The sequence below is a fragment of the Canis aureus genome, chromosome 38, assembly GCF_053574225.1.
Source record: "Canis aureus isolate CA01 chromosome 38, VMU_Caureus_v.1.0, whole genome shotgun sequence".
Classification (NCBI taxonomy): Eukaryota; Metazoa; Chordata; class Mammalia; order Carnivora; family Canidae; genus Canis; species Canis aureus.
Genome location: NC_135648.1, coordinates 23,233,864 through 23,256,921, shown reverse-complemented (window position 1 = coordinate 23,256,921; position 23,058 = coordinate 23,233,864). Strand labels below are relative to the sequence as shown.

At 57.0% G+C, this 23,058-nt stretch overlaps 2 protein-coding genes across 6 annotated transcripts in view; one reads left to right on the top strand and one right to left on the bottom strand.

Moving 5' to 3' along the window:
- The window catches only part of SOX13 (SRY-box transcription factor 13), a 47,550-nt gene extending 44,866 nt beyond the window's left edge, over positions 1-2,684 (top strand). Inside the window, 1 exon segment of the mRNA XM_077886623.1 lies at positions 139-2,684. Within this exon segment, the coding sequence (XP_077742749.1) occupies positions 139-415 (277 nt within the window). The 3' untranslated portion in view covers positions 416-2,684.
- Positions 1,152-22,866, bottom strand: ETNK2 (ethanolamine kinase 2). 5 transcript variants are annotated; one of them, XR_013374035.1, is made up of 10 exons: positions 22,594-22,866; positions 20,677-20,936; positions 17,356-17,478; positions 12,795-12,937; positions 12,122-12,205; positions 9,094-9,239; positions 7,494-7,567; positions 5,759-5,938; positions 3,825-3,927; positions 1,152-2,190 (listed from the first exon to the last, which is right to left on the bottom strand). XR_013374035.1 is itself a non-coding variant. In XM_077886627.1 (8 exons), the coding sequence occupies exons 1-8, from the start codon at positions 22,849-22,851 to the stop codon at positions 5,866-5,868; spliced, it is 1,161 nt and encodes a 386-aa protein (XP_077742753.1). In that variant the 5' UTR covers positions 22,852-22,866; the 3' UTR covers positions 4,722-5,865. The 5 variants fall into 5 exon arrangements, 2 of the variants coding, with proteins under 2 accessions (XP_077742753.1, XP_077742754.1); XR_013374034.1 differs by having other exon boundaries at positions 1,152-3,927; XR_013374036.1 differs by lacking the exons at positions 1,152-2,190; positions 3,825-3,927 and adding an exon at positions 8,655-8,725 and having other exon boundaries at positions 5,872-5,938.
- Between the last annotated feature and the right edge of the window lie 192 nt (positions 22,867-23,058).

Sequence of the window (23,058 nt, the reverse complement as noted above, 5' to 3'; positions counted from 1 at the left end):
CCCCAGAGCCAGAAGTGTTGTGGTGGCACGGGGGAGCACGCCCTAAAGTGGCTTGGATGTGCGGTGGGCAGAGGAAGCTATATTGGGGTGCAGAGTGACGGTCCATCTGTAACTCTGTGCCTCTTCTCTGCCCCATAGCCCACAGGCTGGCCAGCTGCAAATGAGCTCCTCTGACGTCCTGTACCCTCGGGTGGCAGGCATGCCCCTGGCTCAGCCCCTGGTGGAGCACTACGTGCCCCGGAGCCTGGACCCCAACATGCCTGTCATCGTCAACACTTGTAGCCTCAGGGAGGAGGGGGAGGCCACAGAAGATAGGCACTCGGTGGCGGAGGGCGAGCTGTACCGCTACAGCGAGGACGAGGACTCAGAGGGCGAGGAGAAGAGCGACGGGGAGCTGGTGGTGCTCACGGACTGAGCCTAGCTGGGTGGGCCCAGCCTCCTTCCCGGGAAGACCCGGCCCTGAGCCGATGGGCGCAGCCAGCCGGCCTGGACTATGTTGGTACTTGGACTTGGGCATGCCCGGGAGAGGGGCACAGCTGTGTACTTGTAGATACCCTCCTGAGGGGGGATGCCCCCCAGCCCCGTGGCCACCCCCAGGGAGCTGCGGGCCTAGCTGGGCAGGACTTGTAGAGTGGTCCGGGCTGAGCGCCTTGGCCCTTGGGGCTCCTGGCCAGCAGACACTGTGTGACCTCCCCCTCCTGCAAGTCTGCTCACCCCAGGGATGTGGCAGCTCCAGACCTGTCCCCCTGGGGCCACATGCTTTGTTCTCATTCTTGTCCTGGCTGGACCAGCCTCTGTAGGACCAACGCCCACCCCCTCCCAGATCGCTCCTCTATCACAGGATCACCTTGTACTCTGTGCAGAACGGTCTGGCCGTCCCTCGCTGTCTTCATCTTCTGCCAAGCCTGCTGTGCCTCTGGCTGCTGTGTGTAGGTGTGTGCACGCGGATAGGTATGTGTACGCACATGCACACGTCTGTTTCCATCTGTTCATTCGTTGCACAAGATATTTATTGAGCGCCTGCTGTGTGCCAGGCACTGTTGCTACGTTCCCATGGGTGTGTCTCTTGAGGCCACTCTTGCTTCTCTGGGGGCCTCGTTCAGTGCTTCATCGTCCCAAATTGCTACCTCTGTCAGTCTGGGTGTCTCAGGTTCTGTGTGTCCTCGTGTGTTTCTGTCCTTGTTTCTCTGTGGGGTGTTCTTCTATCGCCCTTTTTCGGTGTCTGCCTCTGCCCTTTGGACACCGCTGGACCATCTGAGTTTCTAGAAGGCCCCTGCGCCCACCAGCTGCCCTGACGTCCCCTGCCCATTCCTTTACTCCCTCCCTGATGCTCTCTCCCCTGTCGGCCTGTTCCCATAGAGCCACTTTTAGCTCTGAGCAATATGGAATGTGCTCAGCTTCCTAGGGGCTCTGTCTTGGGCCCCAGGCCCTGGGCCCAACCTGTGTGCCAGGAGCTGGGGACCGGAGGATTGATGGTGCCTGCCTTCCTGGCAATGACAGAAGCCCTGGAGGGCCAGGGCTTCCCCCCACCTCCACCTCCCACGCACCCCGGGGAATCTGTCTCAGCCCCTGCTCCCATGGACAAGTTATTTCCCTAAGAAATCCCACTGGCACCTGACTCCAAAGATCCAGAACAGCCCTTGCAAACCCCACAGGGGCAGATGTGGCATCTGTGCCTACCCCCCACCCCCCAAAATCTTCTCTCCTTCCTCTGTACCCTCCCTCCCCCATTCCCTCAACCCCAACTTCTCTCCAGGCTGTTTTTTTTTATGACTGTAAACATAGATAGTGCTTTATTTTGTTAATAATAAGATAATGATGAGTAACTTAACCAGCACCTTTCTCCTGTTTACACTTGGGGAATTTTTTTGTTTTCTGTTGGCATAATAAAGACCGACCATTTCAGAATCTGGTCCTCGAGGGGGGGGGGGCAGCACGAAGCAAGGATGCTGGCCTCAGGCCAGAATTTCAAAACGTGTCGCCAGCGCAGGCACCGCTGCCCTCTTGTGGCAACTCTGGGGAGCTTCGGGCAGGGGATCTGGGAGGCAGTCTCGGCGGCTAGAGGGGCCCGGGCCCAGGCCGAGCCTTTGGGGAGACAGGTGCCACCCAGAGAGCCTTGCCCCTGAAGACGACACTGCCCCCGCCTCCAGGAGGTAAGCTAGACCTCACCACACATGGTCTACCCCAGTCCTAAGGAAGAGGGAGTAGTGAGAGCAGTAAGCAGTCAGGATGCTAGAACTAGCCCCGTGGCCTGCGCTGGGGCTGGGGCTGGGGCGGAGTCAGATCTCCCCTCTGGCTTCAGCATCTGAAAACACCGCGCTTAAGTCTTATCCATAGTCCTTATCTGCTTCAGGAGAAGGAGCCCAGTGAAAATCTAATGAGAACTGTGGGCCTCTTCCCAGGACGCCCAGAGCCCGTTTAGGAGCCCTCCAGGATGAGCAACGGAGCGAGGTTGCTAAGGATGTGCTTCAGGGCTCTGTGACCTCTGGTTTGAATGGGGATTCCAAACACCGAACAAACACTTAGAGAAGTAACAGCCCATTAGACTTAAAAGGGCTGATGACAAACTAAGGCTCTCAAAGTGCTTGTTGACAATGATCAATAAAAAGACCAACTCTTATAAAAAAAAAAAAATCCCATTGTATGGAATGGGGCAGCAAAGCTGAAGGGTAATTCTAGTGGAAGGCTGAGCCTTGGATTGGATTAATAGAGGTCCTGTGTCCACAGCCAAGGAGGTGGGAGAAAGGTGGTGGTAAGAGAAGGGAGTTTGGTGTGGTTCGCGGCAGGGCCTCTAACTTGGGTGGAGACTCCCCCAGGAATTAGGTCCTGGCCTTTCGAGCTAGGGAGCCTCCTGGCGGCTGGCCTTTGCTGGTTTTTCCCAGCCTGCCCTCCCAGAGCTTTGGGCCTCCTCGTCTTGTCCTCCCTACCCCATGTTTCCAGTGGGTACAAACACATCCCAGGGAAAGACACAGGTGGTCCTTGGGAAGAGCAGCGAGGCTGCCTGTGGCGCCCACGTTCTAGTGGTCGGGAGGCCGGGGGGGGGGGGGGGGGGGGGAGAATTGCTGTTTTAACCTGCACTGTCCGTCTCCCCGACGGTGGGGACTCCCCACCTCCTGCACTGCGTTCCTAACCCAATCAGGCCAGTCTGTCAGGACCCTTCCAGCCATCCTCCTCCTCTCCTGCCAGTCCTGAGTTCCTCTTACTTCCTAGTTCCCCAGTCCTCCGTGGCCTCAGGGGGGCCTGAGGCCAATACCGTCCTCCTAATCCAGGAGCCCTTGGCCTACCCTGCCCTGCCCTGGGAGAGGCAGGATAGGGTCAGGTAGGCAGTGAGGCCAGGAACACAAGGTCCCGGTCATTACCAGGAAGGCTGGGGCATTCTCTGCCCTCTCTGTGCCTCCTGCAAAGGCCGAGGGTCAGAGCCCAGCAGAGATGAACCTCTGCCCTGGTGTGCTTTGCCCGGAGGAGCTCCTGTTACGTGTCCAGCGAAGGTCTGAGAAAGAGGAGCCTGGGCCCGCCCCACCCCCAGGAGTCACCAAGCCCTGGTGCTGGAAGCCAGGGGGCAGGGGTGCTGGCTAGTCTGGGGTGGCAGTGAAAGGACAGACGGGACTCCAGGCTTCGAGGGGGAGGGGTGTCCTAACCTGTCCTCCCCCCATGCTCCCCTCACTAGCCCACCCCCCACCCAGAGCACTGGAGGAATGAGTGTGTTTTCTCAAAGGCAGTGGGATGGTGCCTGCAGGTTCACTCCCTTGGTGCAGGTGGTGGCTGGGGCCGTAGGGGCACAGGATGGTACCTGGGGGGCCCTGTCCCAGCCATTCCCTGCTCACCACTGCAACACCGTCTCCAACGCTGTGACATCAAGGCCCCAGGAGGCTGGAAACGAAGTTGCCTTCACAGTGGTTATTTCTGCCCTCAGCTCCAGAGGTGGATCTGAGAGGAACAAGGAGGGTGGGCACTGCCCTTTAGTTGACGAGCACCTGACCCCACGGTACCCCTCGGGGGCCCTACCTGCCCGGCCCCAGGTAGGCCAGGGCCCACCTTTCGCGCACGTCCTCCCCACGTGCTCTTCCTGGGCTTGGTGCTGCTACCCCTGGGGGCCTGGCCACACTGGATCACTGTGACCTTGAAGGCCCCAGCGGCTGCTCCAGCGGTTGCCATGGCAGCCGGTACTTTTGCCGGCAAAAGCCAAACAGCCAGAGTCTACCTGGCAGGCAGCCACTGCTCTCCCCGCTCTGACGGGCACTGGGTCCCTCCTGGGGGGCCCTGGAGGCAGCGGAGCTATACTGCCCGGGCTGCTGAGAGGGGTGCCCCTGCTCTCCCTTCCCTCTGACCTTCTGAGAAAGACGGGCTGCAGAAGTCCTCCTTGACTGCTCTCCAGCGGAGCAGCACCCCGTCCCCCTCAACAGCCAGTAGTCCTGAGTGCTTCCCACCTGGCCAGGCCACAGCCTAGCTCCCTTCCCTGGTAGCACACCCTCTTGGGCTCATCTTCTAGGAAGATGGTCAAAGGCAGCGAGTGCTGAAAGCGCTAGCCCTGCCCAAGCCCATCCCAGACCAGAAGCCGCAGGCCCCGTGAGCCAGGTGCACAGAGGGTGTGGTAGGAAGTGTGCAGCCCCAGGGAACCTAGAGAACAGAGTTGTAGCGGCCCTCCCCGCACCCCATGGGAAAACTGATCAATCCTATCTGCTATGTCAAGCCCTCACCATAGGCACTCACACACAGAGTGGTCCAGAAATGGCCATTTTAATGCAGAAAACCATGATAATTTACAAATGAATCACTTTTTGGGCCAGAGCCAGGAGGCTGTGAGGGCAGAAAGGAGGTGGAGGCCGTTGAGTCTGGGGCCGTGAGCTCAGCACCTTCACAACCAATCCTACCCAGGCTCTCCTAGGCCGGGCGAGCCCCAGAGGACCCTAGTCCCTGCCCCCGGACTCCCACTACGCATTTCCTAGTGGGAAGTTCTTGGGTCAGCTTCAGGACAGAAGGTGGAGAGGGAGAGACAAATCCTTGGAATGAGGGCCTGGAGGGCACAGGAGGGAACAAGGCAGGAAGCTGCTGGTAGCTGTTGGCCGCCTCACTCTTGGCTACATCGCCCTCTGGCCAAGCATGAAGCAGAGCTGAGCTCCGGAGGCCCAGGACATCACCATTCCCTTGCCTTCCCTCCCAGCAAGTGGCAGAAAGACTGAACACAAGCACAGAGCAAAACGGGCATGGATGGGAGGGGAGAGCAGAGGTCTTTGGGCTGAGGTTTGGGAAGGGGTTGTTGGACTGGATCTGGCTTGGAGAAAGGGAGGGATCTCAGATGAGGCGGCTTTGGGGGGGGAGCCGTTGAACCCAGTTCTAGACCTTCCCCCCAAGATATGTACATCCATCTGTCAGTTGGTATGATGCTGGTTTGGGTTCATCAGCACCTCCCACGTGGGGCATGCAGGGGGAGATGGGCTGGAGGCTCAGGGCACTGGAGGTAGAAAGGAGCCCTCCCACCTCCCCCTTTCCCCAAGCCAGGAAGGTCAAAGACACATCTAAGGCCGCCCAGATTCCAGCATGGCCTGAGGCCAGGAATACTGGGCTTCTCAGGGGTGGTGTGGTCCGGGCTCTGGCTGACTACAGGCACTTCCCCATCCCCACCCCCTACTACCCCCTCAAGTCTGGCAAGGTGAGGGGGACCCCCAGAGCTGGGTCCCTCCCAACAAAAGAATGTGGTCTCCAGCAGCATCTGCTGGGGGCTGGTGGCAGGGGTAGAGCCTTCTCCTTGGACACCCACCTGTCCCCTCTCCCACCTTGTCCAAGAGTGTGGACCCCAGAGCAGAACCGAGCCCTGGAGAACAGGTCTGGCCAGGCAGATGGGTAAGGGAGAGATGGGGAAGCTGGTCACTTTGGCATCTCCAAGGCGGACACCTGAGGCTTCACCTTGAAGTACTGGTGGAATCGGATCACTGCATACCTGCCAGAAGACCAGAAAGGTGGGAGCCCAGGTGAGAAGGAAAGCCAGGTGGGTCCTACTGGGGGAACTCAACACCGTGAGGAAGACTCACCAGCTCAACCCCAGGGCAGGTGGATGTTTGTTTTTTTACTTCAGCTATTTTATTTTTCTTCTTAGATCAGACTGGAGCAGTCCTCTCCCCCCCCCCCCCCCGCCCCCATTTTTTTTTTTTTTTAACAGTTCAGCAGTGTTAAGTACATTTATATTGTTACACAACAGATCTCTAAGATTTTTTCAATTTGCAAAACAAACTGTACCCATTAAAGAGCAACTTTCCGTATCTCCTCCCCCCAGTGCTTGGCAAAAACTACTGTTTATTTTTTTAAGTAAACACCCAAACGTGGGGCTCAAACTCATGATCCTCAGGTCAAGAGGTGCATGCTCTACTGACGGAGCCAGCCAGGTAACCCCTCCCCTGTTGCTACGAACTTGACTAATTCAGTTATGTAAGTAGAATCCTATAGCATTGGTCTTTTTGCGACTGGCTTATTTCACTCCGCATGTCCACAGAGTTCATATGTTGTAATGGGACAGGATTTTCTCTCTTTAAAGGCTAATATTCCACTGTGTGTGTAGACCACATTTTGCGTACCCCTCCAGCCATCCATAGACATTGGATTGTTTTCACTTCTTGGCTGTTGTAAATGATGCTACCAACATGGGTGTGCAAATCTCTCTCCGACACCCTGCTTCAATTCTGGCGACACACCCAGCAGTAAGAATGCCGGATCGCCCAGGAATTCTATTTTTAACTTTCGGGAGGAAGCGCAGTATGGTTTTCCCCCAGGAGCTACAACCATTTCATGTTCCCACCGGCAGTGCCCAAGGGTTCCAATTTTCTACATCCTCCCCAAAGCTTGTTTTCTGTTTATTTGGTAATAGCCATCCTGGGTGTGAGGTGAGATCTCATTGTGCCTTTGACTTGCCTTTCTCCAATCACTGCAAGCACTTTGAAGCCAGAGGACTGATTCCTTTCCAGCTGAGAGTGGGTGGGGAGGGAAAGGCAAGACTAGACCAGAGTGGAGGACAAAATTATTCCTAGTTCTTAAGGACACACATACTTTACATGATGGAGCCAGCAGCCAGTACTCAAGTATGGTCTCGGTATAGGCCCTGGTACCTCACCAAAGGAGGAGCTGGGTCCAATACCCCCACACAGTAAGTGCTAAGCCGCCTGAGTGACCTCAGTGACTCACTTCCACTCTCTGGACCTCTGTCCCCTCTGCTATAAAATGAGCATTTCCATTCGCCACCAGGCCCCATGGCTAAGAGCACTGGCAGCAGAGCAGGGGCAGTGGAGTAGGTCCTCCGATGCAGTATGGAAAACACATCTACTCAAGAACTTCTGAGTACTGTCCAGAGCATCGCTGATGCTTCCCCTAGAGTGGTGACCCCACTGGATATGGGGTGGCTGGGATGGGGACAAGTCAGCAGAGCAGAAGAAGGGACTTTGGATATTCTCTCTGAGCTGACCTTTGCCCACTTCCCACCACCCCAACTTGTCCCCGGCACTCACCTGAGGAAATCAAACTCGATGGTGGAGAACTGGTTCTGGATGAGGGCCCACAGTGCCCAGAAAAAGTGAGATGCCTGGAAAGAGGCCAGAGTGAGTCAGCAAGGCAACCACTTCTGCCTGTCATGAACCCCATGGAGCCACGGAAAATGGTCACTCTGGAAGACCCAACTAGGATGCTGGCAGGCATGACAGGGTCTCCCCAGCACAAGTTGTGGAAATTGTGGATGTCAAGTCACTGGACAGCATTTGGGGGCTTTACTCCCTTAAGAAAAAAGTAGAGTTCTACTTGCCTCAGGTGGGGATCTGCAGGATGGTGCTTCTAGGGCTTTCAGCTTATTCTGCAGCCTAAGCACAGACCCTTCCCTGGTATCTCCCTCACCCAGGGGAGTCTCCCAGGGCTTTCAAGGCCAACATACCAGGATGAAATGAGTCACTGCACTAGACCCGGTCCTGCGGTCATCAGGAACACCCCCTTAACTAACCTCCACCCCTTTCCCTCTTCTGTCAGGAGGTGGGTTGGGTTGGGAGAGAAGGATAGATGTGGGTGAGCAAGAAGCCCTGAGTGAGGGCTTTAACTAAGCATTCAACTGCTCTCCCCTCTGGCCAGAGGTGCCCTCAGGGCCAGGCCACCCCAGGCTCAGGAAGGCAGCACCTGCTCCCCGTTGCCCCTGGCTGAACCGCAGTGACATCGTTACTGTCCCAGGTCAGGGCCCCCCCACCCCGCCCCCATGTCCTGCTCGCTCTGGGGTTGGCTGCATAGCACCTCCCTCTACTTTTCAGGACTATATAGGGGAATAGATTAGCCAAGTATAAAGGATTGCATCAAAAGATTTAGCAAGTGGAAGGCATAAATGGAACAGTTAAGAGGAAGAACCTGATGGAGAAGCAGTTTTGTGCCAATGAGGAAAATAGGAGAGGTAATCCAGAATGACAGCTAAGTAAAGATTCTACTTAAGCTCCATGATGTATTGTGAAATTCAGGGCACTGGACTTGTCTTCGTGCTTCTACACGGCTGACATTAATAAGACTAGTTAGCAATCCCCTGGGCACACCCCAGTGGAGACCTGGCACAAACACGGTGCCCTGGATAAACGGCACTCAAAGTCCAGAACTGACGGCTCAGTAATTTGAGGAGGAAGAGCCTGATGGGAGAGGCTTACGTGGAGTTCTGAGTCCGTGGAGGTAGTTAACAGGGAGGCATAGAGCTGACATTCTCGGTCTCCTCCAAAGGCTTAAAAAAATAAGACCACTACGTTTAACTGCAGCATGAAAGGCTAAAGTCAGACACTAAGAGAACTACTTGTCCAAATGAGAGAATTGCTAAAATACGAAACTGGGATCTTTCTCGGAAGTCTTTCCCTAGGAAGAGGGAAGAGACTTGATGAGGTAGGGAAAAACAGGGAACAGGGCATCTCGGTATTACGGGGATGCCCACGAGGGCTCTTCCCAGAACGCACCCTAGGTTTGGCTTCAGGAGCAGAGGCTGCGGTCCCAGGACCTCACACCCAACCCTGGGCTCTGCCTCTTCCGGGAGGAGCCGGGGTGGGCCCCTCCTCCCGCCCCTCTGGCCCCTGCCCTCTGCCAGGCTCGGGCACTTACCAGGGCAAACTTGTTGACTTGCACGTAGAGCCTCTCCACCTCCCTGGGGGTCACGGCCATCCCCTTCTGTGCCTGCAGGTAGTAGCGTAGCCACTGCAGCTGGGTGTCCCGCCCGGGGTACCAGCAGTAGTCCACCTCGTTCACACCTGATGGGGAAGCGGCCATGCAGCAGATGCTGAGAGATGGACCCACGGGGGGGGGGGGGGGGGGGGCACTTCTCCAGCTCAGCAGGTGTTCCCTGATCCCCTCAAAATCTTTGGGTCCTTTGCCCTGTGGGGCTGTGCCTAGGATTACAACCTCTTGACCACCAAACCTACCCCACGTGTGGTGCGGCGGGGCGCTGCTTTCCATGGGCTGGAGGAAAGCACAGAGGCAGACTGGTTGAAGGGGAAGGCACGGTCTTGGGTGTGACAGGGACACCCCCCCCCCCCCCCCACCGCCAGATAGCATCACTGTCCCCTCCGTGCCCTGTATCAGGGAACTCCTCTCTGCTTGGCTGCTAACTGGTTAACACTGCACAAAGCCTTCCCTCCCACTTCGGGAGTCTCTCACTTAGAGGTGTGGGTCTCCAACCTTGTCTCCCCGACCAGTGCTGAGCTGGCTACTTAAAGACACCACCTGGAGAGCTTAGTGAAAACACAGGTTCCCAGGCACCTCTACCCCACCAACCAATTCTCCAGATGATTCAGAAATGCAGCCAGGTTCAGCGGCCCGGGACCAATGGCTTCAATTCCCTCCGGTCCTGCCCTCCCTTGAGTCCTCAAGCTGCCAGCCCAGTACGACCCAGACACATCCCTAGCACAGTGGCAGAGGCTTGGCTTACAGTGGGGATGGCAAGCAGCCATTCGTTGAAGACACGACCGGGACCAGGCCACCTTGCCCACTGCCTCTTCCTCCCTATCCTTCCCAGGCTTCCCTCAGACTCCTGAAGAAAAACACTCAAGTCTCCTGGGGCCCCCAGAGGAGGGTTGGAAAACAATCTCTTTGTGCAGTTGTTGAAACCAAGGCCCAGAGAGAAGAAACTTGCCCAAGGTCAGCCAGTTGGAGGTGAGTTTGGGGTTGGAACTCCTTTATCTCCTGCCTCCCAGTACTGGGCCTTCCTGCTCCCAAGAACCCAGGAGTGTTACTTCCCCAGCTCCCAGTCTCCTTCCCTGCGCCCTCCTTCATTCTCAGCCTGGGGGCAGGATGCAATCTGCCCCTTTGGAGAAATTCTAATTGGACTTGGCTGTGTGTGAAGAGGGCTTAAGGTGCCTATGAATTACTCCTTCGGAAAGGCCAGTGCGTCTGGCGGCCTCTGCTCCGCGCCACACCCCACAGCAAAGCTGCCCTGCCCAGCTGTGGCCCCATCGTCCCTTGGGTTCTTAGATGCAGCTGGTAGCCACCCTGGGGAGTCGTACCCTCAGGTACAGTGAGTGCTTCACAGACCTGGTCACCTGGGGTTCTGGAAGGGACACGATTGGCCTGGAGGGGCTGGGGAGTGGTTGGGGCTGGGCCAGGCAGCAGCCTCACAGCTGCCCCCGTGTGCCTCACCAATCCTAAGCCACCGAGGCTGGCGAGGTCACACTGAGCACCTGCACCACCTGACGATGTCCCTCCAGCCTGTGCCCAGCTCCTCCATCAGCTGCCTCTCCAGCCCCATCAAATTGTTTAACATTTAAGCCCTCAAGCTGGAAAAACCTGCCCCGCTTCTTTTATACAAATGATTCTATTGTACAGACTGGCTTTACTGAACAACTGGCTACCCCTACAAAGCACCCCTCATCTAACTTTCTCCATTCCTCCGCCAGTCTCCTTTAGTTGCAGAAGGCTTCCCTGCCTAGTATTGGCAGACACCAACAGGATGCTTAGTGCACTTGAGTATCTCATGCTGATACTATGAAGTGTAGATACTATTGATATCTCCACTTTATAGAGGCCCAGAGAAGGTAAGTAACCTGCCTGAGGGTCACACAGCCAGTAAGCAGCAAAGCCAGGATTTGAACTTGGACAGCCAAGGTGCAAAGTATACTTTTAACTAGTTCTACCTATTCTCATCAGGCCACCAGCTCGCTCGGCCCCTTCTCTGCACGGAGGACCCTTATTCATAATCATGCAGGTTATGCTGGGCAGAAAGCAGCCTGCGCAAAGGGGCACACAGAGGCTATGCCTGTCCTGTGTTGGCCTGCCTGCTAGGGGCTGTGTCTGCCCCTCTAGAGAAAGGGGCTTTTTCCATTTTTTTAGATTTTTAAAAGATTTTATTTACTTATTCATGAGACACAGAAAGAGAGGCAGAGACACAGGCAGAGGGAGAAGCAGGCTCCATACAGGGAGCCCAATGTCGGACTCAATCCCAGGACTCCAGGATCACGCCCTGAGCCAAAGGCAGATGTTCAATCGCTGAGCCACCCAAGCGTCCCAGGTTTTTTAGTTTTCTAAAGCAAGCTCCACCTGATGTGGGGCTTGAACTCACCACTCCGAGATCAAGAGCTCCATGCTCCACCAACTGAACCAGTCAGGCACCCCAGGGTCTTTTTCCAACTCACATACCAACCCGAGTATCCTTGGGGATCCCATAGAGGGCACATTCTCCTGACTGGTACCAAACTGCCATATGGGCTGGCAGGGGTCTGCTCTGTGTATGTGGGTCCAGCCTCCCCCATGAGACTTGGAGCTCCCTCAAGGCAGGCTATACCTCCCCTCCATGAGTTGTGAGATTTTATTTTATTTTTTTAAGATTTTATTTATTCATTCATAAGAGACACAGAGAGGAGAGAGGCAGAGACACAGGCAGAGGAAGAGGCAGGCTCCATGCCGGGAGCCCGACGTGGGACTCGATCCCGGGACTCCAGGATCACGCCCTGGGCCGAAGGCAGGCGCTAAACCGCTGAGCCACCCAGGGATCCCCCAGTTGTGAGATTTTAGAGGACAGGGGCTCTCAAGCCTCCAACCCAGCGAGGACAGAACCCCCTCTTAATCCTCACTCTGGGCCTGGCCATCCATTGTAAGGGAAACATCTTAGGCAAAGACCAAATAGAAATTTCCTTCTCACCTGCAAACTCATTGAAATGGTTGCCAATGTCAAAAGCTTGGTAGTTGTAGCCGGCATATTCATAGTCAATGAACCGTACGTGGCCTGTGAGGTAGAAGAGAGGCAGTGAGGGTCCGTCCCAGGAGATCTGGACGAGGCCTGGTCAAGTTTGCTTGGACCTCTGGAGTGTACCTGCTGACCCTGGGTGGCTACTGGGGCAACCCAGCCCAAACCACCCTCCTCAGTGGCCACCTTCGCAGCTGTTTGTCCATCTGCCCTCCAGCTGTCCTCCTGGAGGGACTCTGCTCACAGAAAGGCATCTGTCCTCAGCGTGGCTAAGGACCAAAGATAAAGGTCTGTGCTCCCTGGGGGTGGAGCTCTCATTAGGCACACAGAACAGTTCTGTCTCTGTGAGGGCCTGGGCCACCCAAGATGTCCTCAGAAGCCCACAGTAGTGTCAGGGAAAATGGTCCTAACATCGAGGACCCCCACAAACCACGATTGTGAGTTCTTTTCTCAGGGTAGATTTTTTTTAAGTGGAAATTTCTTTTTCCCTTTCTCTCTTAAATTAACTTGAGATCTAAACTACAAGGTCTCCTTTGGCTTGGCCAAGTACCAGTTTGAGGGATGGAGCCCCGGAGGCAGCTGATCACTCGGGCCCAGCCCTACTGCTGCCCAGCCAGAGAAGCCGTACCTTTGGTGCTGTCGTAGATGATATTCTTGCAGAGCAGATCATTGTGACAGAACACCACAGGGGAGTCCAACTGGGACAGGTGCTCCTTGAGCCAGGCCAGCTCCTGTTCCAATACTTCCACCTTGGGGACATCTGCAGAGAGGCTGGGCAGTGGCAAGAATGGCAGCCGGTGAGGGGAGGCTGACAGTAGACAGGTGGATGCTTGGCCTCTAGAGCCCTGAGCTCCGGGCCTGTCGTCACCTGCTCCTGCAAAGGGCCTCTGGACAAACGGCCCGCCCTGCAGACCCTACTTTGCATCATTCCGTACTAAGGCTTCCTGATGTCCTGACTTCCTGCCGTCACTCAAAGCAGCTTTATTAAAACATGGGCACAAGAGCATTTTGCAAAGTAGTATGTCCCTGATCCCATGGCACCCCTGATACTTCGAGAAAGGGACAGGAAGGTAAGGGAGGAGGCACCGAGAAAGAATGGGAGGTGAAAATGCGTGTCCACACTCAGTTATTCCAGACTAAGAACAAGGGCAGAGGGGAGAGTCACAAACAGACCCACTCTTGGGGCACTGGTGAAGACTCCTAGGGGAGGGTGTGCTCTCTAAGACCAGAGTCTCTGTGGAGGCATCACAGTGTCCCGTGGAGCAGCTGCAGCACCAACAGTCCTGAGGAGGCAGAGGTATGTCGCTTCTCTGCTTTAGCAGCTTGTGTCACAGGTGGAAAGGACCAGAAAGCTCATAAAGCCTAACATCTCATCTCACAGAGAAACCACTCAATCCCACTTAACAAATGGCTTCTTGGGCTCACTCCTACAAGACCAAGGGAACAGGAGCTTGTGTGTGTGTGTCCTTGTCCCAGATCCAGGTCAGACCAGGCACGCATGGACAGCTTTAGGGCAGGAACAAAGATAACAGAGGCCACCCCTCTTTCCGCCCTGCCCCATCCCGCAGCACATCCCCCATCAGCAGCATCGCTGCTGGAAGAAACACATGCTGGAGAATGGATAGATGGGTCAGTCGGTGCTGGTCGCAGAGGCCATGTGCAAGGTGGTGATGGCACACTGTGCTGGGATGCCCTGAACTTTGGTCTCCAGGAAGCACACAGGTCTGTGTGCACTGAAGAGCCAAATAGTTAGCACAGCCCTTAAAACCCCAGAGCTACCAATGGGCGGAGGGGAGGAGGCTGGGGTTTGATCTCCTATTCTGCTCCAAGTATCTCCTGTTTGCTCTCTTATCCAGGGCAGCCAGCGTACGTAAGAATGAGATATGTCCTCCCGATCTTCCCAAAGGATGCCCCTGTCACCCCCTCACCTGGCCCAGTGGCCAAAACACAGCAACCCCCTTGTCCCGCTGGGAAAGGACGAGCGGGCTCCCTCCCAGGCTTTGAGAAGATCAGAGCTGAAGAGGATCTTTGGCCTCTAGTCCAACTCTTTGAGGAAATGGAAGCTCAAGGAAGGGCAGAGGCCTTCCTGCTTTCAGAAATCTCGTGTACAGCTGGACCCTCTTCCCCCTCACTCAAGGGAAACAGTCCTCAGACTGTCCACGGACCCACAGTCAAGCCGAACCCCTAACCACGAGAGCCTCGGTCAGCCTCCGGGGCTCTGCACAGTCCACTCTGAGTTGGGGAGAGTCTATCGGGGGGGTGACCTGGGGGAGGCCTTCCTTTATCCTCACTGGCGTTCATCTGTGTCAACCAGTCTGCATAAACGCGTCTCAGTCTTGGCTCTCTGTAAGAAGATACCTTTCAAGATTCTTTTTTTTTTCCCTTGGCCCAAGACCATCTAAAGATAAGAACTAGGAGGCCTCCTTTGGTTTGCCCAGGTCTCAGCCTGAAAAACATGACGTTGACATCGGAGATACCTACTGCTCAGGCCCTGACCTCCGCCTGACCCCCACCTTACCCCGCCCACCAAGGCCACGCAGATAGTTACTGTGGGAGCCATCCAGGCCTTCTATCTCCCTGGGCAGCCTCCCTTGGCTGCCCAGCTTCCCTCCCCTGAGCGCTTGAAACCCCGCCAGCTTTGCTACCTTCAGCCCTGACACCACCAGACTTTCTCAAGGCTGTGGCGTTGAAAGAACAGTAACCACCACCGCATTGCAGCAACGGTCACACCCCAGGCACCTGCTCCTCCTACTTCTCTATCCCTTAGAGGCAGCAGGAGGGGGATGCAGGGGCTGGGCCCCCCTCCCAAGGAAGCCTGGGGGTTCCTCCTGGTGAAAAGACTGCTGCCTGCCAAGTGCTCACTCAGCTGTCCAGAGCTGAGCAGGGGAAAGCACCTTCTCCCACAGTGGACTTGGTGTTGGATTTTCCTGGCTCACGACCTTTGCCCTTCTACCACTCAACCCACCCGCATCTCCTCCTAATGCCCCCGAAGCAGCGATTACCCCTCATTCTCCCAACCACCTTGGACATTTCTCTGCGCAACCAAACAGCAAGGCCACCAAATCTATTTCCACAGGGTTCCTGACTCTTCCCCTACTCCATCCTCTCCCCCACCAAAAGCTGCCCATGGATCCTGCCCGTTCAGTTACTGACTGATCAGCCGTACCTCCAATCCCTACCCCCACCTCCCCAAATCCCACCTGACTCTGTCCTTTACAACGGCAGAGAGCTTTCTTCCTCAACCACAATCATGGGCCCTGGCTCAGATGCCTCCACAATGACTTTCCACTGTCGGCTAAATGAAATTTTGGCTCCTTAACCTGGCAGGGAAGGGCCCTCCCAGTCTAGCTCCCACCCACCTCTGCAGCTCTATCTCCCAGAGCCCTTCTCAATCCCTCTTGAAGGCCAGGTCCAGCCACCCTTATCCACTCACCACCCATGAGCCAAGCATTCCCACCATCTCTGCCAGCCTGAGTGCCAGAGCTCTGCCCCACTACCTCCGCCAGGAGGACCTGTCCTGGTTCTCCCACCTCCGCATGCATGATACACCGTCTTCCTTTGTCACTATGCACGGGCAGGTCCTATTTATTCAGGTGGTTCCTAAGCTCCTTGAGGGCAGGGCCAATGTCCTATCCATATTTTTCATGGTTTTAAATCCCAGTCAATGTTTGTGACCTACAGATTGACTAAACCAGGATTATTAGGCTGTGACCAGAGCTCAAGAGTTTTATCTCCTCTAGGTGACTGCTCATCACTGCCACTGCCTGGGGCAGGTTAGGCAGTTTAAGACAGGCCTCTACCTCTGAAGAGGCTCCAAGAAGTTAAACAGCTTGATTTGCCCAAGGTCAAAGGTATGACAAGAGCCAAGGTAGTTGGTCAGCTCTTCTCCGGGGACCACTCTGCTCCCAACAAGGTCACCCCTGAAGGTTACACAGTGATAGTACAGTCAAAGGAAGCTAAAGTGGCAAGGGTCATGCCTGAGCATCAGGGCTTGACTCTAGCCCTTGAGCTGCCACTGACCTTGGAAAGTCCCACCCCCTCTCTGGACCAGTTTTTCCATCTGCCAAATGAAAGTGGTAAGCTGCACAATCAGAGGCTCCGCTGATTCAGACACCCCAGGATCCTGCTCACCGTGTGCTGCCTTAGCCCTCAGGGGATAGGCAGTCCTTGTCCCAGAGATAACATTTGGCATCGAAGGTCTGAATGTGGGCCATCCTGGACAAATAGTCCTAAAGCAGTGCTTGATAATCATTAAGTGGGAGGATCCAGATAAAGTCATGCTTGTGTGTGTGTGACAGAGACACATGATTGGAACAGAGTTAATTATTGTCTTGTCATCTTAGAGGGAAGGAGATACCCTCCGCCTCCCAAACCTCTTCTGTACCCTACTCCCATGAACCTTTGGAACAAGGGTGATGTTCAACCCAGCAGGGAACATGGAGGGATCAGAGACTCACTACTGCCTTTTCCTGGAGGAGGCAAGGGTCACGCAGCCTTCTCTCCAACCCTGCAAGCCTCCTCTAGCACTCAAGGTTTTGCTTTGCTGGGGAGCCAGGTGGCAGATGGCTACAAGGACTTACGGGTTGCCGGCCAGAGAGCCTAGCTGCCTGGTAACCCCGAAGGGCAATGTCAGGATGAGTGGAGTACCCCCCTTCCTTGGAAAGAGCAGTGAGGAAATGGTGAGCTGTCAGTCTGGACAAGGTGGGGAGCGGGGTCCCCAGGAGCATGTGGGGGCATGAGAGGTATCCAGGCAAATATCAGGAGTCTTGTCCCAAGGGCCTGTCAGCTGACGAGCTGAGTTCTGACTATGAACTCATAGCCCATTCTCAGGGGTCAGGCTCTCCGTTCTGGTTGCTCAGAAGGCAGCTTAGGTAGAAATAGCCCTGGGCTAGGACACAACCCTGCCTCTGACGAGCCTTCCTGACACTGGGAAAAGCTTACTCTCCGAGCCTCAGTCTCCTTTAAGTAAGGGATGAGATGCAGTCCCCAACCCTAGCCTCCACCACAACCAGAAGACTCCACAAGAAATCAACACAGGCATAAAGCTGTGGATCTGACTTCCTGAGACTCAGTCAATCGGCCCAACTCTGCTTGGAGACAGAAGTCAGGACTGACGCCTCTCAACCTCTGTGTGGGATGGGATAGGGCGTCACATTAAGGTGGCATCAAACCCTCCCAGATCTCTGTACCTGGGGTTGATCTCATTCTTCACAAGGGTGAAATAATTGTGCATCTTGTGCCAGAGGGTAGGCTTGGGCAGGCTGCCATTGGCATGGATGGTGTGAATCTTTGCCATTTCTAAGGCGATTAGCCTACAACAGAAAACATGAAGGACAAAGTATCAATGTGCGGCAGGCCCATCCCAGCTCAGCCCCTCCTACCCAGAAAGGGGTCCTACAGGGTTAGGGCTGGGGGCTAGCCAGAGGGCCGAGTGTGGGACTATTCCAGATACTTTAGGAGCCCTAGCTCCTGCAGGAGGAAGGTCTCGGCAGGGGACACCTGGGTGGTTGAGTGGTTGATCGTCCGCCTTTGGCTCAGGTTGTGATCCCAGAGTCCTGAGATCGAGTCCCACATCGGGCTCCCTGCATGGAACCTGCTTTTCCCTCTGCCTATGTCTCTGCCTCTCTCTCTCTCTGTGTCTCTCAGGAATAAATAAATAAATCTTTTTAAAAAAAAGGGTGTGTGGGGGGGGAAGGTCTCGGCAGAAGGCATGAAAATGACGTAAGGCTTTTAGCCCAGCAGTGACCTTTCCAGAACTGGAGCTGGGGCTGCTTTGGGGAGCAGGAAGGTGAAGCAGCAGGCCACTGGCCACAGGTCAATGACCCTGCCCCACCCCAAGGTTGTGTACCCACAGCAACCACTGAGGACAGAGGGGTCACCTGGAGGTGGGGGCAGGGCCCCCCTCCCTCCTAGGACTCTGATGCATGCCCTAGGTGGTGAATGCAGGGTACCAAGGGACCAGGGGGTGAGGATGCCAGACTGCAAAGAAATGCCGGCCTCTTATCAGCCTGGCCAAGGTGGGGAGGGAAACAGGCCGGCCCAGGGCAGCCCCTTCCTCTGCAGCAGGGAGTTGATGCTGGCGGCTGGGTGCCAAGGACGCAAAACAAACCAGCGTTCTATTTTCAAGTTCTCCTGTGGACATTATCCAAGGTCCCGAGAGAGGAGGAGGGGGCGGTGGGGAGGGGGCTGGGACAGGGCGGGGGCGGATGGAGGACTGACCGGTCAGAGAGGGAGGGCCTTGATAAGGACTGAGGCGTCTGAGGCCCTACGTCCCAGCCAGGCTCCCCCAGTCCTCCGCCAGCTCTCCCTTCTGGAGCCCCACCCCCAACCCGGCTGCCAAGCCTCCAACATTCAAGCTTCCTTCGCCTCTGCCTGTTGCTCGAATAATAATCACTGGGAAAGACAACAAAGGCATTGGCTGTTTGAAACCTTGTTACTGAGCTGTTCCAGGGACACCCCTCCCCTTGCCAGGTCCTGGGAAGGGGCAGGCCATCACCCTGTAGGATCACAGGGCAGTCTAGGGGCTCTTCTGGAAGCCCTTAAGGCTCCCACCGCCCGGAGGGTGGAGGGGGCAGGGGGCGTGACAGCCACCGAGTGGGTGAGAGATGAAGTCTGTGCTTTCAGAGGCTGAGGCCCCAGGGCAGGAGGAAGCCTGCCAGGGCTTAGGAGAGGCAGGGAAACAGACCTGAGACCCAGGCCTTCCCTTCCCCTTCCCAAAAGAAGATTCCGACTAGCATGAACAGAGCGTTTCCTTGAATATCAATAGGGCTGTTGTCTGGAAAAGCAATGAAAGTAACCTCAACACTCAGCATTTTTATGCTGCAAAGCCTCAGCAGGCAGAGGTTGGGAGGTGGGGTTCAGGGGGGCACAGGACGTGGCTCCCCAGGGCTTCCTCTGTGCCTTTGCCTCAGAGATCCATCTTCACCCGAGAAACCCGATGGTCTATCCTTGGAAAATCATCAGGGAAGAGCCTACCTCCTACGCCTATCCGTTTCGGGCTCTACCCCAAATGTAAAATCATTATTGAACCTGCATCCATCTTCAACCTTCCTGACAGTGACAACTGTCTCCCCTAGAGAACGAGGGACAGTGCCACATTCATAGAGGTGGCTGGAGACTGGGAATGACCTGGTGAGGACCTGCCAATATTTGAGCTTATTTACACAAGACTGAAGGGGAGCTGGGAGCACAGCATGGGAGAAGCCTGGCCAGGGTTCCTGTGGCCCCCACCCTGTTCTCACCTCCGATCTCCAGGCTACGTGCCCAGCGGGCACCTGAGAAGACCCCTGAACAGGTTTGTATGTCCCCCGCCGACAGACAGACACACAGATACAACACTGGACTCAACGTAAATATCCTAGGGCCTAAGGACCAGCCCCAGAGGCAATGCTCTGGTTTACTCTTGCACTAGAGTGGAAGGCATCTGACTACCTTCTAAATCCCTCAAGGACCTGCCAGGGGTTCCCCTGCAAATAGGGCCAGGTGCACTTACTTGGGGTTAATCGGGTAGCAGGTGAGGAAGCAAAGAAACTTCTTGGTCTGTTCCCTAGATGGGCTTTTACTGTTTCTTCTCGGTATCTGGAAAGCTTCTTCCCCGTGGGTGGGATGGGACTGATCCCAAGGATCCCAGGCCAACCCTTGTGCTGGTGTCCTCAGCCTGCCTGGGACCTCGCTATAGTCTGAGTGCTGTGCATGCAGGTGTGGCACTCGAGGAAGGAAGGTGGATACTAACTGACATCCGGCTCAGAATGGTTAGAAGAGAGAAAAGGCACTCTGGGCCTCTCTCTAGCTCCCCCACTTCCAGACCCCACAGAGGCATCCACGGTGCTTAAATGTTATGTCTACTTCCTGGGTCCTTCACATCCAGGCATTTAAAGGGAGAGGCTCCCAGGGGACCATGGGTTCTTGTGAACCTCTGGAAGGAAGCCTTGGCAGCTTCCCAAACCTGGGCTGCCACTTTGTCAGGGAACCTGGAAGGAGCTCAGACTGGGGGAGGGTTGATGTCTCTCTGGGTTGCTGAAACCAGGCTCACCCTGGTTGGGCCCATTCTAGCATGTCTGAGCTCCTGGCAGGAGAGGAGGGGCAGGAAATCCTGGGCACTCTGGGATTGGCTCAGATTTCATTTCCAAGGCTCTATGATGTTTCCAGGTCAAACATGGGGTGGGCAAAGGGCTGAGGCGTGAGGCCAGGAGGCAGAGATCTGCTGCATTTAGGGAACCAGGACCTTTGGTCCCCGGTTTACCAGAATCTCACCTGCCTCCCAAGAGGCAGCTCACCCTTCTAGCAGACACACTGAAAATCCATACAACGCTATGGCCCCTCTCTGCAGAGCAATGCACAAACACGCACTTTTTTTTTTTTTTTTTTTTTTAGAAACACACACTTTTCTCATGCAATTTCAGAAGTTCATAGACCTTATGACTCACTCATGGACTCCATTCTACACCAAGGAAGCTGGCCAAGACTTGAGGAATAGTAGAAATGAATGGTACCCCGGGCAACCTTCTTACCTGAAGAGCCGGGGCTCCCGGATGTGCTCAGGTCCCAGGGCCATGCCCCTCATGTACTCATAGCACAGCCCATTCTGGAAGGTGCAGTAGAGCTTCGGGGCGCAGCCATGTGCTCGCAGCAGCTGGAAGTTCCTGACCTCATTCTCCCGGTCCACCAGCAGTTCCGTCCGCTCCCCGTACACCCGGACCAGCACGCAGTCCTGCATGTCCTCCTCCACGTAGCAGGCCACCAGCTTGTTGGTGATGCCATCAGTGAAGCGCTAGCATGGGAAGAGGGGAGCACAAGAGTGCGTGGGGCGGGGTCTCTGCTCTTGCCCACCCCGTGGCTCCCCAGCTCCAGCATGAGGTGCTCATTTGAATGCACAGCACAACCACCCAGAACCCCCCCATCCTTTGGCCCTCTAGCTTAGGCAAGAGCTCTGCCTTGTTCCTAATGCTTTACCCTCCTCAGTGCTTGGGACAGCCTGAGAGTTGGAGAAGAAAACCTCAGCCCAGGTACCCTCATCTCTCCTGGGTCTGCCCCCAGAAGATGGGATTTGGCAATGGAGGAATTTCCGCTCTCTGGTGGGAGAAGCCCCCTCCCCTTCTCACTCCTCCATCCCCGGAAGAAACCTCCAGGGCCAGAACGTGGCCAGGGAGGGCTGGAGTTGCCTAGGACGAGTCCATTCGACCCAGCTGCCTCTCACCATCTGCCCGGCTGTGGACTCTGCTGCACCTCATGCCCCATCCAGCAGCAGAGGTGTGGGAAATACTGATGTTGGCACCCACCAGAGGGCTTTGGGGGTCAGAGCTCCTTAGGGAAACCAGAAGAGACAGCAGCCCATGGGCTGGGGGGAACAGACTCTCTGGGTACTGGGACAGGAGGAACGAACCGCAGAATTTATGGGGTGCAGTGTGACAGAGCTGGTAGGGGCTTTAGAGGACATCTGAACCCGTTCTAGATGGGGAAACTGAGGCCCAGGGGAGAGACTGGCACGTGGCATGTTCAGTCGGCGCTGGAACTAACCTCAGCCCTGCTTGATGCCTTTGGGCCTTACAACCAAGGTGAGTCTTTTATTTTGAAAATGCTGCCCATCCATCCTTCCCCCAGGACAGTCTGCCAGCCTGTGCACTAGGCGAGGACCTTGGCCTTTCCCCACCCAGGAGGCCCAGCAGCAGCTGCACGTGCCCAGCTCGGGTCTCCTGCCTCCACGGGCGGCTCCCAGAGGGACTGGGAGAGGGTGGGCAGGTGCGGACTCTGAGGAGGATGCAGACCCGCGGGGGGCCTGCCTGGGGCCCCTCAGTGGGAGGCTCTGCCCGCATCTGTGTCCCGGAGTAGGTGCCCGGCTGGGGGTTGGAGGCCCGTCGTGCGGGGGCGCTGGGCCTGGGCCTGGGGCGACGGGGAGGGCTCCCATCCGGCGGGGGGCCCGAGGCGGCCGGAATCCCACACGGTGGCTCCTGGGCCCGCAGGAATCGCTCAGAGCCCGGAGGCTTTGCGCCCATCACCGGGTGGAGAAGGGGCAGGGGCGTGTGAGCGTGTAGGGGGGGCTCCCTGGAAAGTTCAGCGCCGGCTGCGCGCGCTCCTCCGGGCGGCGGGGGCAGGGGCGGGGGCAGGGGCAGGGGCAGGGGCAGGGGCAGGGGGTGGGGGCGGGGTGGGCCCGGGCGCGCAGCTCGCGGACCGTGGGCAGGTGCGGGAGCCCGGGAGCCCGGGAGCCCCGGCAGGAGGGCGCCGTGCGGGCCGAGGGACCTGCGAGCCTGGCTCCGGCTCCGCGTCGGGACCGGGACGGATGCGGCGAAGCACACCCGCTGCAGCGCCCCGCCCCGCCCCTGGGACGCCCGGAGGGACCCGAGGACCCGTGCACGCCGCGCGGCGGCAGCCCCGGCCCGGCCCGGCCCCAGCCCCGCCCCGCCCCGGCCCGGCCCCGCGTCCGCCGGTACCTTGGTGCGAACTTGCTCGGGCTTCCAGTGCGGCCGCAGCTCCCGGATGAGGCGCAGGGCGCCCGGGAGGATGTCGTCCTGGTCCACCGAGAGGCCGAAGCAGGGCACGGCGGCGGCCCTGGGGGCGCCCGGCGGCTCCCGGCAGCCCGCGCCGGCCGCCGCCCTCTCCTCCATGCCCCATGAGCTCTGCGGGCGCGGCGCCGGCCGCCGCAGGTACAGGGGCGAGCGCGGCGGAGCAGCCGAAGGGGGCACGGCCATGCCCGGCAGCCCCACCCCCTCGGAGCCGCCGCGCGGGCGCTAGTCCCTGCGGGGGGGCCCGGCGCGGCGGGGGCCGTGGAGGAGGGGCCCGGGGCAGCCCATGGCTCGGGAGCCCGCGCCCGCGCCCGCGCCCCCGCCCCCGCCCCCGCCCGCTCCGAGGCCGGCCCGGGGACGCGGGGCCCGCCGCGACTGTGACCTCACCGCGGG

Coding starts and splice junctions, on each gene's coding strand:
- ETNK2 (XM_077886627.1), bottom strand. CDS start 22,851: ATGGCCGTGCCCCCTTCGGCTGCTCCGCCGCGCTCGCCCCTGTACCTG. Junction 9,240..12,121: donor CCATTTCAATGAGTTTGCAG/GTGAGAAGGAAA, acceptor CTTCCCCATCAG/GTGTGAACGAGGTGGACTAC. Junction 7,568..9,093: donor AAGTCAACAAGTTTGCCCTG/GTAAGTGCCCGA, acceptor GCCTCTTTCCAG/GCATCTCACTTTTTCTGGGC.